This window comes from Cyanistes caeruleus, chromosome 6, assembly GCF_971803275.1.
Source record: "Cyanistes caeruleus chromosome 6, bCyaCae1.hap1.1, whole genome shotgun sequence".
Lineage (NCBI taxonomy): Eukaryota > Metazoa > Chordata > Aves > Passeriformes > Paridae > Cyanistes > Cyanistes caeruleus.
In genome coordinates this window covers 3,326,922-3,343,048 of record NC_141706.1, presented here as the reverse complement: position 1 = coordinate 3,343,048, position 16,127 = coordinate 3,326,922, and the positions used below count along the sequence as shown (strand labels likewise).

At 38.1% G+C, this 16,127-nt stretch overlaps 1 protein-coding gene across 3 annotated transcripts in view; it reads right to left on the bottom strand.

The window, feature by feature from the left end:
* The window catches only part of IMMP1L (inner mitochondrial membrane peptidase subunit 1), a 30,910-nt gene that overhangs the window by 2,589 nt on the left and 12,194 nt on the right, over nucleotides 1-16,127 (bottom strand). For all 3 annotated transcript variants that reach the window (XM_023928460.2, XM_023928462.2, XM_086895666.1), the window contains 4 exons: nucleotides 15,337-15,469; nucleotides 14,439-14,527; nucleotides 13,736-13,862; nucleotides 2,125-2,235 (listed from right to left, as the gene is read on the bottom strand). In XM_023928460.2, the coding sequence (XP_023784228.1) occupies nucleotides 2,125-2,235; nucleotides 13,736-13,862; nucleotides 14,439-14,527; nucleotides 15,337-15,441 (432 nt within the window). In that variant the 5' untranslated portion in view covers nucleotides 15,442-15,469. The remainder of the gene's footprint in view (nucleotides 1-2,124; nucleotides 2,236-13,735; nucleotides 13,863-14,438; nucleotides 14,528-15,336; nucleotides 15,470-16,127) is intronic.

The following is a 16,127-nucleotide window of genomic DNA, read 5'->3' as shown; positions in this document are numbered from 1 at the left end:
ATAAACATTCATGCTTTGCCAAGAATAGGTTGGCTAAACAAATTCAGCCAAGAATAGCCAACCTATCCTTGGCAAAACAAATTCAGCCAGCTAGGCTGGCTAAGCTCACTCTCTTCTGTTGAAATCCGTGACTTCCAAATTACATTTGGGGTTTTTTTAGTATCCATTCTTAAAAAAGTAACGTAGCACTGAAAGGCACTGTTACACCTGCTTCTCCAAAATCCACTGTAAGGTAAAGTCACAAAAGCTTCCATTCTGAAGGCAGTAAAAATTGTTGGATGAAAGAGAAGCCAAAGCTGCAGGGGGCTGCGTTAAGAGCACACAGAGGTTTCCTGGCCCGTGGTCAGCCACCCCCATGCAGTCTGGATCTGCTGCAGTGGGCAGCAGCAACATCACTGTATGCTCTTGTGACTTGTCATAACCCAACTATAAACACTCACCTGAAGAACAAATTCATTTTTGCTTTGGTTAGGCACCATATTAAATCTCATGAAAACCTGAATAATCACTGCTCTATGCCACTGTCATTAACAACAGCTGTAAAATCTGGTTAAATTATTTTAATTAAGTATCAAGTGATTGCATAATATCTTTTTTAACAGACAATACTTTGGAGTCCTAAGGTAGCACTTCAATATGAATTATCTGTGAGTTTTATTTTACAGAGTTTACTTAGATTTCAGTCTTGTCAGTCACTTCATTAAGGTCTTTCAAACACCTTCCTTGTCAGGGCACAAGCTGGACAGAAAATCTATTACTGTGGAGAGATACTGTGACTAATTCTAGCTGTTCATACACACAGGTTCCTGATATATCCAAAATTTGCTAACAGTCCCCTTAAAGTAGTAAACAGCAGCTTTTCTATACCTGAGTATCAGGTTGGAGAAATGCTTTTGCATTATTACTGCCAGATTCTCATTAGAGGAGTGGCAGCAGATTAGATTAGCATCCTTTGTCTCTTAGCAGTCAATAATCCAAGCTAAAACTTGGGCCATAACAACAGCCCTGCTGGGAATCAGCATTTTCCCCTCTGGTGTCCAGGGTGAAGCAGACAGCAGGAGAGGGGGCAGAGCCCCAAGTAAACATCAGGGAAGAACTCAGAGCAAATGTGAGCCAGGGGGAACTGAGAACACCCAAAATTTGCCAGTAGGGCTGAGGGGGCTGTGTTTTAGAAAGCAATTACTGATTGTGCTCAATAGCTGCATAGGTTTCTTTTTTTGTTGTTTTTTTTTTTTTTTGAAAAGTCCCAAATTGTGTTCATAAATACAATAAATTACAATATGCATTACAATACATAAATTAAGGCTACAAGGCTTTGTTAAATTGGAAAGATCTAATCTTCCCTGTGTAATACAGGTGTGCTAAATTACGGGTTTGTGGATGTGTTGAAGTATATGGAGAAAACCTTTTGTATTGTTCTGAATGCACAACTTTAAATCCAGCTTTCTAAAAGCAGGTGCATAAGTGTGTAATACACATTCCCCTGTTTCTTAGATTAAACTTTTAATGGAGAGGAAATTGTGTTACGTTTCTTCTTTTTAGTAAAAGAGTAAATTAGTAATGCAGAAAATATGAAAAAATAATGTAGTGTGAAATAAAGTTGTAGAATTATTGAAGCAGGAAAAGGAACCATGATGGTTTATACAGTACAATATTCCTGCAAAGCATTTTTTTAATTTAAGAAGCAGCAAGGCCAGCTTACATGTCCAAAGTATGTGTGCAAGTCCTGGAAAGAGAATCTTTTCCTCCATTTTGTTTTTTGGACCACAGAGCTAAAACAGTGAAAAACCATTTTGCACAGAGGCAAGAAGCAAAGTAAGGATGGAATGTACATCTGTGCAGTAGGGTGTATGTGGGAACATTTGTGTTTTTATCACGTTTGGATTTGCTTGCAAAATAATTCATTCCATTTTCATAGCAGTGACTGCTCAGTGCTGCTCCAAAGTCCTCCCTCCAAAAACCGTGTCATTGTCGATTTATCCTTTTACAGCAGGGGTGGAGTGTTCATGTTTTCCTTTACAGGAATTGCTTTCCCTTGGCCAGACAGCTGGGGAGGCAAGTTTCAATACCTAACATCCACACATTAAAAATGTATTCATTTTTAGACAGGATAAATTCACATACCTTAAGACAAATTCGTCCTCTTATCAGCCCGTAAGGAACAGGTCCGTAGTACCTGGAATCTGTAGAATTCCTGAGATTATCACCTTCTAACCAAACATGTCCTTTAGGCACCTATGATTAAGCAAGATTGAAATGTAAAAAGAAACCAGAACAGAATGATTTAAGCAGAGTTTGCCTCACAGTGTTTTTCCTGATTTCTGTGCTCTGTATTTCATGACTGTGTAATGAACTAAATTTTACTGAGTCCAGTAAGACCCACTGCCAGATTTAGAGGGATGAGAGGGAGTGCTCCAAAGTATCTGTTCTATCATGTGCTCAAAAACCAATGGTTTGCAACAAAAAATCCAAAATGAAGATGTAAGAGGTTAGACCAATGTGACAGGGTCATTAATTTAATAGACTTCAAAAGAGGTCATTAGGATGTTGACTGAAAATCTGCCCTCCTGTCGCAGTAACAGCATGAACAGGGCAGCCACACACTCATCAACATCCTGGGGCCAGCACCAAGGCTAGACCTGTTAGTAGATTCATGATGAACTAACTGGTAATTGATTGTGACATCAATTACGAATAATCTCATCATTTTATCGGAGTAGGCTTGTCAAAGTTCTAATTAAGATCACAGTTCATTCTATGTGCAGGCAGAATCCACAACACATTATATTGCAATAATGATGATCACAAAACAGCAAATCTCTTTTTATAATTTGAAAATTAATGATGGTGACCTTATACTATATGACAAAGACCTTTCATTGCCCATATATATTATGCATTAACTATATTACATACCACAGATTCATGGCATTCACTGGCTGACTCAATGACAAAATGAGAAATAGCAACATAGCTGTAATAGTCACCTAAGTGAGAGTATGAAGCTTTCATATGTGAAAAAGTTGCTGCTACAAGTCTTAAAGATATCTGCATGGAACATACAATTCTATTTTATAATGTTTTCTTAAAAAGGTTTCAGATACAAATAACCTCTTTCAAGTTAATAAAGAAAATACTTAATAATTACATTTCTATTTGGGTTTTGTTTCTAAAATTTTAAAACAGGCTGAAAATTTAAATGAAGCAACATATCTTCAATCTAGAGAATATTTAATGTGGACTTTAACATAAATTTTTCCAAAACCAAGTATGTACTTGAAACTTTACTATGACCCCAATTCAGAGGAAAAATATATGGAAACTAACTAAACAAATAAACTATTTCAAATGAAACTCAAGCTACAAGTAGCATGAAAGTTCTAGAATTGAGCCATGCAGGCTCTAAACACAATAGTCTACATAGGAGAGAGTTCATGGGTGACAGATTAAGCAAAGTGAAATACCACTCTAGAATAAAGGCTGGTTGCAAACCAGAAAGAACAAATCCAGGTCCCCCACTGGAGGAAAGTGCAATTGGTACTTGCAGGTCCCTGGTCAGGTAACACTCCCTGGGAACCTGGTCTTTAATCTGAGGCTCTTGCTGAGCCGTGGCAAATGTGTCAGCTGTGGATTGAGGCACCACAGGTCACCTTTGGCAGTGGCAGAGTGAAACACTCGCTGCAGAAAGAGGCTGCCCATCCCTCCCAGCCAGCCCCTGTATTTCTGTGGCACCCAGGAAAGCTGCTCTAGGTGTGTCAGAGGGCACAAACCTCTGACATTTAGAATCCACACATGACCAGCAATGTCTAAAGCCCTTTTGAAACCCACTGGTACCATCTTCCACAGGCTCTGCTATAAAGGAATGCCACCTCCTTTGTTTTTAACTGATGCACTACTTTAGCCAAGCTCCTCTCCTGCTTATTCTCCCAGTCCTTCCAGGCAGGAATTCCCAACTCAGCTTGTGTCACCTTTGTTGTTTGGTAGGCTGATCAGATTCCTGGCACATGCCTGGAAGGGCTTCCTCTGGGAAGGCCAGCTGCTTCCAGCTAGATGACTTTGGCCCTCCTCCTACCCAAGCAGCTTTGAAAGCAAAAAAACCAACCAGAAGTCAATTTATACATTTTAAAAAGCTTCTATCCAGAGTCAAACCACCTGTGTAGAATAAGCATCTTGTGTTTTTGACAGGTCTCTGTTTGAGCATGTGCTGTCACTGCTGTTTTCCTCAAAGATTCCATGGAACACAGCCTGTTCAGGATGTCCAGCAGGGTAGTTGGGTATTCATGTTTGCTTAGTTCAGTGGTCCCACCCAAAGCACTCCCTGAGCTTTGAAAGGAAGACTTTTTTTCCTTAAATATAGAAAGCAAGCCCACGATAACATTTTATGTTATTGCAAAACCATCACTTGCAATGTGCTCCTGTTTCCCTGCCAGCTCCCCTTGTGCTGTTCTGCTTCCTGTGTCTTCTCCCTTCTCCCAATTCACAGGCAGAATGTGATGCTCATCTTTTACTGTGTAAAATAAAGAACCACCCATAACTCAACCATATCCAAAAACTTTCTAGAACACTTCCCATATTTCTACCAAGCTCCAAAATTACAAAAAAATAAAATAAATCACTTTTGCCTGCAATGGCATAAAACTGCTTCCAGTACTAGGAATAATTATTTGTCTAGACAAGATGTTCACAGTTTGCATTCCAGGTAGAACATTTGCAGTAAAGTGTCTTCCTGTATCCTGAATTTTACCACTTCAGGTTTTTTTTCTCCTTCATAGGTATGACTGGGCCCTACACCTCTGAATTTGGCATTAAGAGTACTGTCACAATGTGTGATAGTAACAGCTGGGGATAATGCACTGTAATACCTTTGTAGGGTGTCTGTCCATCATCTAGGCACTTCACTACAACCTAGAATTAAGACAAGCAATAAAAATCACAAGAATTGCAGGAAAATGTAAAACCAAATACCAGTGACAGGCCATAATCATGAATTTAAAAAACAAATTAACAAAAGTAGTATAAACCTCTTTGAAATAAAGACCAGTGCCAGAATCCTTCAAGGCTCCATGCACCAAGCCATGACTACAGCACATCACTGATCTCGGTGGGATTACTCACAGAAAATATTTCACTTTGAGTGTCAGCCTTTGCAGAGACAGGACCCAATCTGAAACATTCTGCAAGCACACTAGCTGGGAATAATAGTCAACAAAAAAAAAACAACAAAAAAAAACTGTTGGAAACTTGTATTTTTAGTAATAATGTATTAATTGTACAGCAATGTGCTGCTGCTGCCAAAAAAGCCAAGGCAAGGGGGAAAGCCACTTGTGTGACAACTCACAGCATTTTTGGTACCTACAGGCAATGGACCTCTTAGGGAAAGTTAAATGTATCCAAGAAGCACTAAAGTCACAGTGTCCACTACAAATCCACACTGATGAGGGATAAAAGCATTGCCCTGGGCTGGGCAGCATTTCTGATCTCCCCTACATGGGCCAGAACTAAAGACAAGAAAGTCTCACAGGCCCCCAGCAGCTGGATTTTCCCAGAACGAGGGGGACTCCTGCAGAAGCAGCAATTCCTCAGCAGTGCAGGTTGCTGTGAAACGCTGCCTCTGACTGTCTGCAGGCCACTCCCTCTGCCTCAGCAAGCCCTGTGCCTCTGTTCTGTGCAGATTATCCGAGGATTTACTTCCAAGGGATGGCAGTTCTCAGGCAGAACCGGTTATCTGCAGAGCAGCTGAAATGTGTGAGAATGAAAGGCACCCATCAGACAGGACTCTGCTCCCTCCCCAGGCTCTAGACCAGAAGAACAACACTATCCTTGGGAACAACTGAGCTTGAAGCAGCAGTTCATTCTCTTTCACCCCAAATAAGCATCTTTTACTGTGACAAACCAGCAAAATTTGCAGTGCTGTTGGAATTTATTCAGTGGTGTAGTTAAAGTGGCAAAACTGAAGTACAGGGCAGGTATTTGATACACACCAGCATAAAACATTACTTTACCTAAAAGGGGGGGGGAATCATCAAATAATTATATTCTTTTGATCTCTTTACATGATGCCAAACTTTCTTTCTTTGATTACTCAAATATCTTCAAACCCAAGAGATAAGAACAACCCTGTGCTGCATTAACTGACATATTAGGAAACTGATGTATTGCATCATCTGCCTCAAGAATACCCCCAAACCCAACTAAATGAAAACAGGCTTCTGTGGTTTGGGTTTTTTTGTCTTGAGGGAGCTTTTGCTAGTGATTTTAGGGGACTTATAAACATGAATGTCCTGCAATCTCAAAAAAACATCAGCACATACAATCAGCTGAGAGTAGATGTTTGAACTTTTGTAAGGTCACAGGTATTCACATCACCTCCAGCAATATCAAAGTTTCAAACTTAAGAACTATAAATCATTCCCATCTTCTCTTTTCAGTTCAGAGGCTTCCTTCTTGAGCTATGATAAGAACTAATCTCAGTGCTGGACAAAAGAATAAAGTCTGCAAGTTCTCATCTATCCCTACTAAGGTCTATTTAAGTGCCTCCTACTTTGGTACAAGCAACAAATGTAATTGCTTCATGGCCTGCGGGTGTTCATTTAACAAAAGAAGCTTTTGTGAATAAACCACAGGTGTTACCTTTCTTGATTAAAGTGAAATATGATGAAAGATTCTACAATATCAAATTACAAATTTACTAAATACTGATTAAATTGCCTTATTTAAGTAAATTGCATCTAGTTAAGATAAAATATACACCACAGAAATGCAGGAGTTTGTTTTATCACTCTATGCTTAAAGTCTCACATAACTGCTCCTTAATCCTTTATTTATTAATTCAGAACCAAGACTGAATAATGCTTAACAAATACTTTTTTTAATGATCCAGTTGCTCCAGGCATTGTTTCTGTAGGTTTATCATAAATGTTGTTCATATTAAGGCTGCCATCTGTATAAAACCCAACCACGTTAATTAGCTCAATATTTTCAGAATCAGGGTAAGCATTTATATTTACTTTTTTTCTGCTGAAAAAGCTATGAAATGGTAGCAACCACACTGGAACTTAACCAGTATAGCAGAATTTAAATCAATATCATCTGTATATCCTTAAAAGGCAGAATTACCTGAAATTTAATATTTCTTAATATAACAGAATGAATTTACCTTAAATTTATAGGTACTTCCAAAGAGTTTAGCATTTTCCTACTACTTGCTGAACACTTTAAGCTGCTTATGAATAAGACATAATGTACTTGACCCAGTTTGTTTAAATGCACATATTAAAAAGAAGACATTATGATGTTGGTCCAGGTTGTTATTAGAGAGCATGACAGTGAAACACTAATGTGTTTTTATACAGAAATCCAATTCATTGTGATTATATATTTATATTATGAATTCATTCTCTGTACTAAGACATTTGTAATTTTAATAGAAGATTTATAAACAGGTAAGCTACAAAGACTTGTCTAAGTTTTGAAATGAAATATTAACTAATATTAAAATCACATACTTTAAATTAAATTAAAATCTCACTTCAGTGATAACTCACACAGCACAGGGGAGATAAGGAATGTTAACTTAGACTGGAATTTCTAAGACATTTTTCTCTAGCATGCAAGCACAGCAGTTGGGTGTTGTTCTGTAACAAAATGTGGATAAGCTGTTACAGTAACTTGCCAGAGCACTCATTGGTTATTTCAATGTTTGGGATTTAACCATTGCTGCTCCTTCTAAACCTTGTGTAATGTAGGAGTAACTACTGCTGTTCTGAGCTTGACTACTTGGAAATGAAAAAGTTTGGTCACTACACTCATGGCTTAATAGGAGAGGTTTTCACATCAGAGATGTCTGTGCCAGTCAAGTGAGAAAAATATCTGATTTCTCTCATTATCACTTTTTACGTGTTCCAAAAGTTTTCAACTATGTTAAATAATTCAAACACTTGTGTGCATTATTTACTGTTGTAAATATTTAATGCTGAAATCTAGATCATATTGTTAAATACACAGATCTCAATCAGCTAGAAAAGCTATAAATCTGATTTTTAAAACCTCTAGCTGTAACCCTAAATTTAAATTATTAGTCATCTTTACTTTTCTAAAGCTATTATCAGTTAAAATTAAAATTAACTGGTTCATGTTCTTGGGCAAAAACTTTCAGACCCAAATCTCCTAGCTACATTTAGAAACTCCTGAACAAAAATTCAGAATATGTCTGTGATTCATCAGTCCAGACCCTTATTAGCCTTAGATTTACAGAAGATGAGTGTTTTAGAAGAAAATATTAATTACAAATCCATCCAAGATTACTTAACAGTTTGCAGAGACCTTTCTGACAGCAATAATTAAGGTGGGTTTGATTTTCTTCTCCAGATAACAGATGATGTAACAGGGTCACCCAGAAGTGCAAGTCTGAGAACAAAAATCCCTATAGCTGCAGACCCCAATTGGAAATGAGTGGTTCTAACACAGAACCCATCACCATCACTGGCATGCCCTGTGCTCACTGATCTGCAGTTCAGCCTGGGAGAGCAGTGGCTGATAAATAATATCATCAGGGTTAAGGAATCTTGTCTGCCAGCAACATCAGGAGCAACCTGAATCTCTCATGCACAGCTGCTGCAGACTAAAGCCTGTGCTCAAAAGCTTCAGTTGAGTCCCAAGTAGTTGGTTTCACCATCCTGAGCAGCTTCCTAAAAATTATTACTCAACTTTGAGCAGAGGAATAACAGAATCATAAAAACGTAGCTTCTATGCCTTCTTGAAGTATCACCAAACCAAAACTCCAAAGGTACAAAGACCAAACCATTTGAGCAGAAGAAATCCCAGAAATATTGGGAATTAAGACTGATAAAATCCTTTGTGTTTCTTTTCCCCTGAACAATTAAGTTTTGATGAATCAGAATTTTGATTTTAAATGACTTCTCAGAAAATTCAAGGTAAGCATGAGTCATGAACTCTGTATACTGGGATATAGAGACATCTGCAAACCAACAAATATGCCAAATTAGCTCTCCTCTCCCAGAAGACATTCAGCACAGCTGCTGGTTAGAATCATGGCATGACTTTCTCTCGAGCCTCTAGAACAGTTAGAGCTAAGGAGGAGCAAGAAAATACCTTACTCGTTTTCCATATCAGCAGCTACTGAAACTTACTCAGTGAAGTACTAAACCATGAGTGCAAACATTAAGATACTTGGAGCAAAGGCAAAAGAAGTGGTGTTTTAATTAGGTTTAATTTTAATTACTGTTTAGGATATTTTAAGGAGTCTATCCAACAGCACTGAGTGCTCTGAAATACCAAACTACTCTTCAGTGGTGTATCCAAGGCCCGTGGAACTGGCAGTGATTACGATACTCTGTTGTTTGCCTTGACATTATGTTACCCTTGGTGCCCACATCACATTCTTACTGCATTTGCCAAGAACAGTTTAAGAGTTAATAGCACTGTGCAAACACGGTGAGGTGCATTATCCTGGGAATCCTGTTAGCTCTGGAGCTGCCACAGGATGAGGAGATGCCATCTCCGCAGCGAGGATCGCTTTAGCACAAGGCAAACACACTCAGGGCTGGCAGCATTAGTGGGAGCTGTGATTGATCACCAGCACCGTGTTGCTGAGATATGGGTTTGTATCTCAGCTTTTTATCATTTATTTATGTTCCTTATTTACAGACTCTGCCTCTATGAAGTGACATTATTAGGGACTACTTTTGTTTAAGTGCCACGAAGGCTCAGCATATTGGTGGTTTATGACATAGAAGCTGTTTGATTCTCATGGTTTACCCCTCACTTTTTCCCATTGTAAATAGGACCTGCAGCACAAGAACATATGGTACGTAAAGAAATTAAAGCTAAAGTAAATGACATTAAAACAAATTCAAATATAGCAATAGGATACTAAATCTGAATTATAAACCTGTAATAAGACTTTTTTAAACAGGAAATAAAAGCATAAATATGAAAAATAATCTCTCAGCTTTTTTGTTTTAAGGATCATTTCAGGGGTTTATTGTGATTAATTTCCTTATTAATCCTCATTATTTATATCCACATAGTTAAATGAATAAAATAGGATATCTATTAATAAGTGAAATTAGTTCTGAATACGACATTAGTTGTTTACCTTTTTAACTTCTGGGTTCATATCACATTGCCTCTGATACAGAAAAAATAACATTATGCATTCTTAAATGTTTATTACAGCAAATGCACTTGTTTGTATTTACAAATGTACATTTAGCCCAAAACCAAAAAAGAGCCCCTCAAAACTGCCAGCCTAATGCTCACATTCCATACCAGATATCAACAAAAAGGAAAACTACCTTTTCCTAACCTTGTAATACTATAGCAGCTTATTCAAGAAAGGAATTTCATTATACTTTCATGTAAATAGGAAGATATCCCTAATTATTGTTCTACAGATAAACTCAAATCTTATGTACTTATATTGTAATTTCACCACATGCCTAATTTATACCCCTCAGTTTTATATGTGGCATTAGTTCCATCAGCCTGTAATCCAACAACTCCATCAAAGACAGTTTTTTGATACAGCTTTATACTTAGTGCACTCTGACAAAAATAATTTTCTCTTATGATGTATTCCTTCAGTTAAATACAGCAGCAAGATTATTTTAACTGCCACTGCTATAGTGCATTTCTACTCAACTGAAATACCTCTTTTCAAAACAACTTATTCAGCTTATGTATGATTTTTTTGTTTTGTTTTGTTTCTTTTCATTATAGCTTGGAAGGTTGGTTTGTTGTGTTTGGATTTTTTATTCTTTTTTTTAATCTACAGGTATCTCCTTGGTTGTTTGCAGCAATAATGTATCTCATCTGTGTAATTTTACTGAGAGCAAATTGTAAACAGTTCTGCATTCTCCTACCTACACATAAAGGCATCCTGAGAAGTATATTCATGAATGAACCAGCACCTCAAGTAAGATCTGAATTTTAGCATTCTAATAGGCTTCAGGTTAAGAATTGTGTGTGACAATTCTTCTAAGCACAAAAATCCCCAACTTAAACCCTGTAAAATCTGCCAACACTGCTGCTGACACAGTCCATACAGACTAAAAACAAAGCCTGCTAATGTGACTAAGGATTCTCCTTTTAGGGCAAAGCTAAAGCAGGTGCTCACAGGTAATTTCAGCCTCAGCTGCAGGAAGCACATTGTATTGCCATTACTCTGCATCTCCAGGAACTGGCTAACTCAGCAAACCCATCCACTAGCTGGCAACAGCCAGCACAGACTGAAGCAGGGGTCTGAGCCGCCTAATTTGGCAATATTGCTGCCATCTGATACTCCTATTTACTTTGTAAGTCTGCAAACATGACAGGAACTCCCCAAAACAGGAGACAAGCCCTCAAGGAAAGCTGAGCAGTTTGCTATAATAAAAACAAAGACTGCTCTGACCTTACACACTTTGGAGTCACTGCATTCACACACCACTCAGATTTCCTGTTTGAAAAAAGGCAGTTAGTAGCCAAATACAAAGTGCAAAACTCATGACACTTTCCAGGCTTTGCTCACTTGAGGAATGGCACCTTCTCCTGACAGACAGACCCCCCCCAGCAGCACTCCTGGCCATTTGGAATCACAGCCCAGGCCTTTCCTCAGTTTAGACAATCTTTTCTTTTTCAAAAACCCACCTCAGGCAAGTATCAACAAAATAGCCAGTTCTCTGTACATCTGCTGCCATTATGTGCTGTGAGGAATTCTGTGTTTGAGTTGAAAGTGCATAGCACAGTGATTCACTAAAATAAGGAATTTGATTAGGCAATTGCCTAAACACAAACGTATCACGTTTCCCCTCCCCAGCAATTTACTTAGTGAATAATCCAGCCTCAGTTACAAGCATAAAGTACAGATATCCACATTGAGAATTTACTCTTCTGTAAAGGAAGTGCCTCCTGAACAGATGGAAAGACCTACCTCTTTAGCAAGCACTAAAGGTAGAAGGAAAACAGGTATCAGGCACAAGAGTATTTCCATTTAGATATTTTCTCCTCCTAGATACAATTTATGATGTAAGAATTACAAAAGCTTGTCACTTTGCTGTATTTCCACACATTAGCCTTTATGAAAACAGGAAATGGACTCTGCATTCCCCATCTGCTCTTTCTCCTCATATTTTGGATTAAAACTGGAGACAAGAAATCCTGCACTGGGGCAGAAATTGTTCTGCTGAATATTCACTTGGTCACTTCAGTGTTTCCAGAAAAGCTGACATCCTGTTTCAAGTACAAATCTTTCCCAAACTTCCTTTTCAAGGCTAAGTGAGGAACAAGAAACTCAGAGAAATTCAGTTTGTGTCTTCTGTCAGTGTACACAGAATTCAGGCTTTCCTCTCAGGTTGGTCTCCTCTGGGAAATGTGTATTCCATCACAATTACAAGTTCTACCAGAGCTAGAGGGTTCCTTCAACTTGGTAAGAAAGGTGGGTTTGTATTCTTTGGGGTTTTTTGTAGGTTTTTCCTACAAAATGGTTAAATGGTTAACACAATTTGATTTGTGGAAGAACTAAATGTTCTGTCCTCCCTTTCAAAATGTAACAGAGAATTTAGTTCCTTTTTTGTGCCTACAAGTGACTGGAGTCGAAGAACAGCAGCTCCAGTGGCACTAGATTAGACCAGAAGTGCAGATTAGAGTGCCCAAACTGTCTTGCCTCAACACTGGAGTGCAAGGAACAAATTTAAAGCCTCAGAGCAGGGTATGACCCACATCCTTACTTTCTAGTGCTTTTAGAAAAGACAAACTCCAACTGCTTTATCCAAATGAAGCAACGGTACCTGGGGGATCCCTGGCGAAGGTGGCTGGCTTTATGGAAACTAAACTCTTACAGGATTTATCTGTCACAAACTGTAGATGTCTGTAGGGAGATTCCCATAAAATTCTCCACCTTCAAAGCACAGGACTTTGGCCACATGCTCACTTTTCTTATTTTGAGGATGAAGTGGATATGAGAAAGAAAAATCACAGCTTTGTTTAAAGATTCAAAACACCTGGGAATATCTGATGGCTCCACAAGGTGCTGAATAGAGGTAGCAGTCAAACATGCTTCTGGGATAAGAAAAACCCTACATTTTTCTGTGATTGTGATTCCTGAGGATTTTTCTGATAGCCTAAAAAGAAGTTACTAAAACCATTCTGTCATTGATCTTCCCAAACTCCTTTGAAGTCTTTCTTCATAAGGACAAATGAACATTGAGGTTATTTTTCCCTTTTCATTGCATCACCTGACCTTTTGGCCATGTTGGGAAAATTTCTACTTTCCCAACCATACTGAGGAACATCAAAATATTGCTACATTGAAATAGAGATACACTGCAGTATAATTGTGAAAGAAAAATCTGCAAAGCTAATGCAGAGTCAAATATTCACTTCTTAGTCTTTAAAATACAGGAACAGTTTTGCCTGAACATCAAGCACCTGCATCTGTCATCTGTACTGCACTTTATACAGAGAATTTCAGAGCACTCTTGCAGGGAAGGACTAGGCAAAGGGCAGAGCAAAAATATTATCTGTCTACAGTTCCTACAGACACAAAAGGCAGAGAAAGACAGCTTGGTATACACAGTCTAAAAGTACAACATTTTACTGTACATCTTCAAGAATAATGATTTATTAATATCATAATTTATGATTTATTGATCCTCAAAGATTGCAAATCCTTTACAGACCACCAGGCCTACTTAAGCAATCATTAATTTACATAGTAAGAAACTCTAATACTTACATAGCTGTGACTCTTAAGGAAATCTGAAGGGTTGCTTGTGCAGACTTTATCCCCTTCCAAGCCAATTACTCTTTTACAGATATTTGATTTGGGGTCATTTGGGCTTTTCACAATTACAATATCTCCTCTGAGAGGAAAAAACAGAAACAAAAACAAACAGAAGAACTCTAATTACTAACTATTTGGCTGAGTACACGAGCATCCATGTGTCTACTCCAAAAATATTCACACACATAAAGATAGTCCATTGTGCTGAAAATTCTTTTGTACAATTTTGGGTTCTTCAGTTTTACTCAGGTATAATTTTACAGAGTTTTAAAAGCAGAGTGAATTTTTGTTATTTAGATTATTTATGAAACATTTAAGACTACAACCTGAGACCAATAATACCCATGGCTGGTTTTCAAGACCAAGCAGCTTAGAGAAGTTACATTCACTCAACAGAAGCATTTAGGGGAAGAAAAGAAAGGATTTTTTCTAGTTTTTGGACAAAGCTGTGAAAGTGATAATAGACTAAATCCAAATTGAATTTTGACAAGTTGTTCATTGGGCTGTTTCTGCTGGCAACTTTAACATCCTTTGGACACAATGAAAAATTACAAGTTAGAAGCAGAAAAATACACAAAATATAAAGGCCAGAATGTGGTTATTGACAAGCCCAGGCAAAGAGAATGTCAGATCTGGTCTCAACAGAGGAGCGTACTTTCGAATGCAATAAAAGTGGCGGCTGAGGTTCTCCGAAAATACAATATCAGAATTTTGAATGGTTGGTTCCATTGAAGGTCCAGAACACTGCAAATTAAAAGTAAAGGAGAAAAAAATTACTATTTCAAACTACTTTTATCTAAAATAAACTTGTAGTCAAATGATATGCCAATAAATTAGAAAAGGTGTAACAGAGAGATTTAAAAGTGAGCTCCTCCAAGGAATGTGTGATGCATTTAAAAGCTATGGGGAGCCTCCAGAGCACCTCTAACTCTGTTACAGCTCCATATTTCCTTGGGATTGGTCCTGAACTGCACTAGGTGCTTCAGGCCCTTATTGATTCCTTTCAACATCTCCAAGAAATATTTAGGAGCAGTGCTCAAAGCCCTACCAGTTTACCCCTTTCTCCAAGAAATTTTTAGGAGCAGTGCTCAAAGCCCTACCAGTTTACCCCTTTCCCTTTTTCTCTGTGACACAGAATCATCACAGAAGCTGCAAGAGCAGCTCACAACTAAACTCCCCCATGCTCAGCAGCAGCATCTGCCAGGTTAAGGACCTGGGGAGGAGGGGCAGGGAACATAAAACACCCAGAAATTTGCCCAGAGTGTGAAACAAAGCCATTTCCTATCGGTGACTCCAGTCCTTCATAAAGGATGGACTCTGCAAAAGGCTTAATCAGAGTTTCCCATTTACTTCAGTGAGGCCTCAAGCAATAACACATCAGAATGTCATGTTATAACATGAATGCCTAAAGTACAAATAAATTTCATAAAGGACCTGCTTCCCATAAATTGTGTTAAATGCTTTGAAAATCAAGAAACCTGAAATCATCACATACAAAAATTTCAGTGGTACAGTTTTATCTCCTTTTAAATGTCATGAAAATGAATAGTTACCACAACAATTCCTCCAAGGTACTCAAAGGCACAGTGTGCTATGCAGCCATATTGCACTGTGTACCCCAGAAATCGGAAGGCTTTTCCTAGGGCATTGCGAAGCATCCTACAGTGGATCGGTGCTCAGCTGGTTCTACAGCAAAACAGAAGAGGATCATTCATTGGAGAATAATCAATATAACATTTACAAACCCATCTTTTGTGTGTAACAGATGGACAAGATTAAGAAAACTCAATGCTGTAATGAAACAAATAATCACACAGGCCTGAGGAGGTGGACATAGAAAGAAGGCACCAGGTCTTTCTGTTCTCAGCTGCAGCACATTGGCCTAGAAACATTTCCTAACCACCTTCCCCAAATACTCAAATCTAACTCTGATTAGGAGATTTAATTCCTGCAATGCTAATCTAAATAAAATGTTTCCTTACCACAGTTTGATGGTTACACTTAAGGAAGTGGAAAACAAACATACTGAAGTAATTGAAGGAAGAGACCTGTTCCCTCTAAATTCTGTGTTGCCTTATCATGAACTAAAACCACTGCAAGATTTTCCTAAGACAGGTCAATATAGTTTGCTAAGCAAATACAGTATGTTAAAAGGAGAAAAAAAAGAGAAAAATGCTTAGTAAAATGTGCCCACTTCAAGATGAAATAAAGGCATCTTCTTCTACATTTCATTGCATTTCAGTATTTAAAGACAGGAATTTTAAAGTGCATAGCTTTATTTTCACAGCTCTCACTAGAATTTAATGGGAATTTTGCCTGAATACATTCAAAAGATGACCATTAT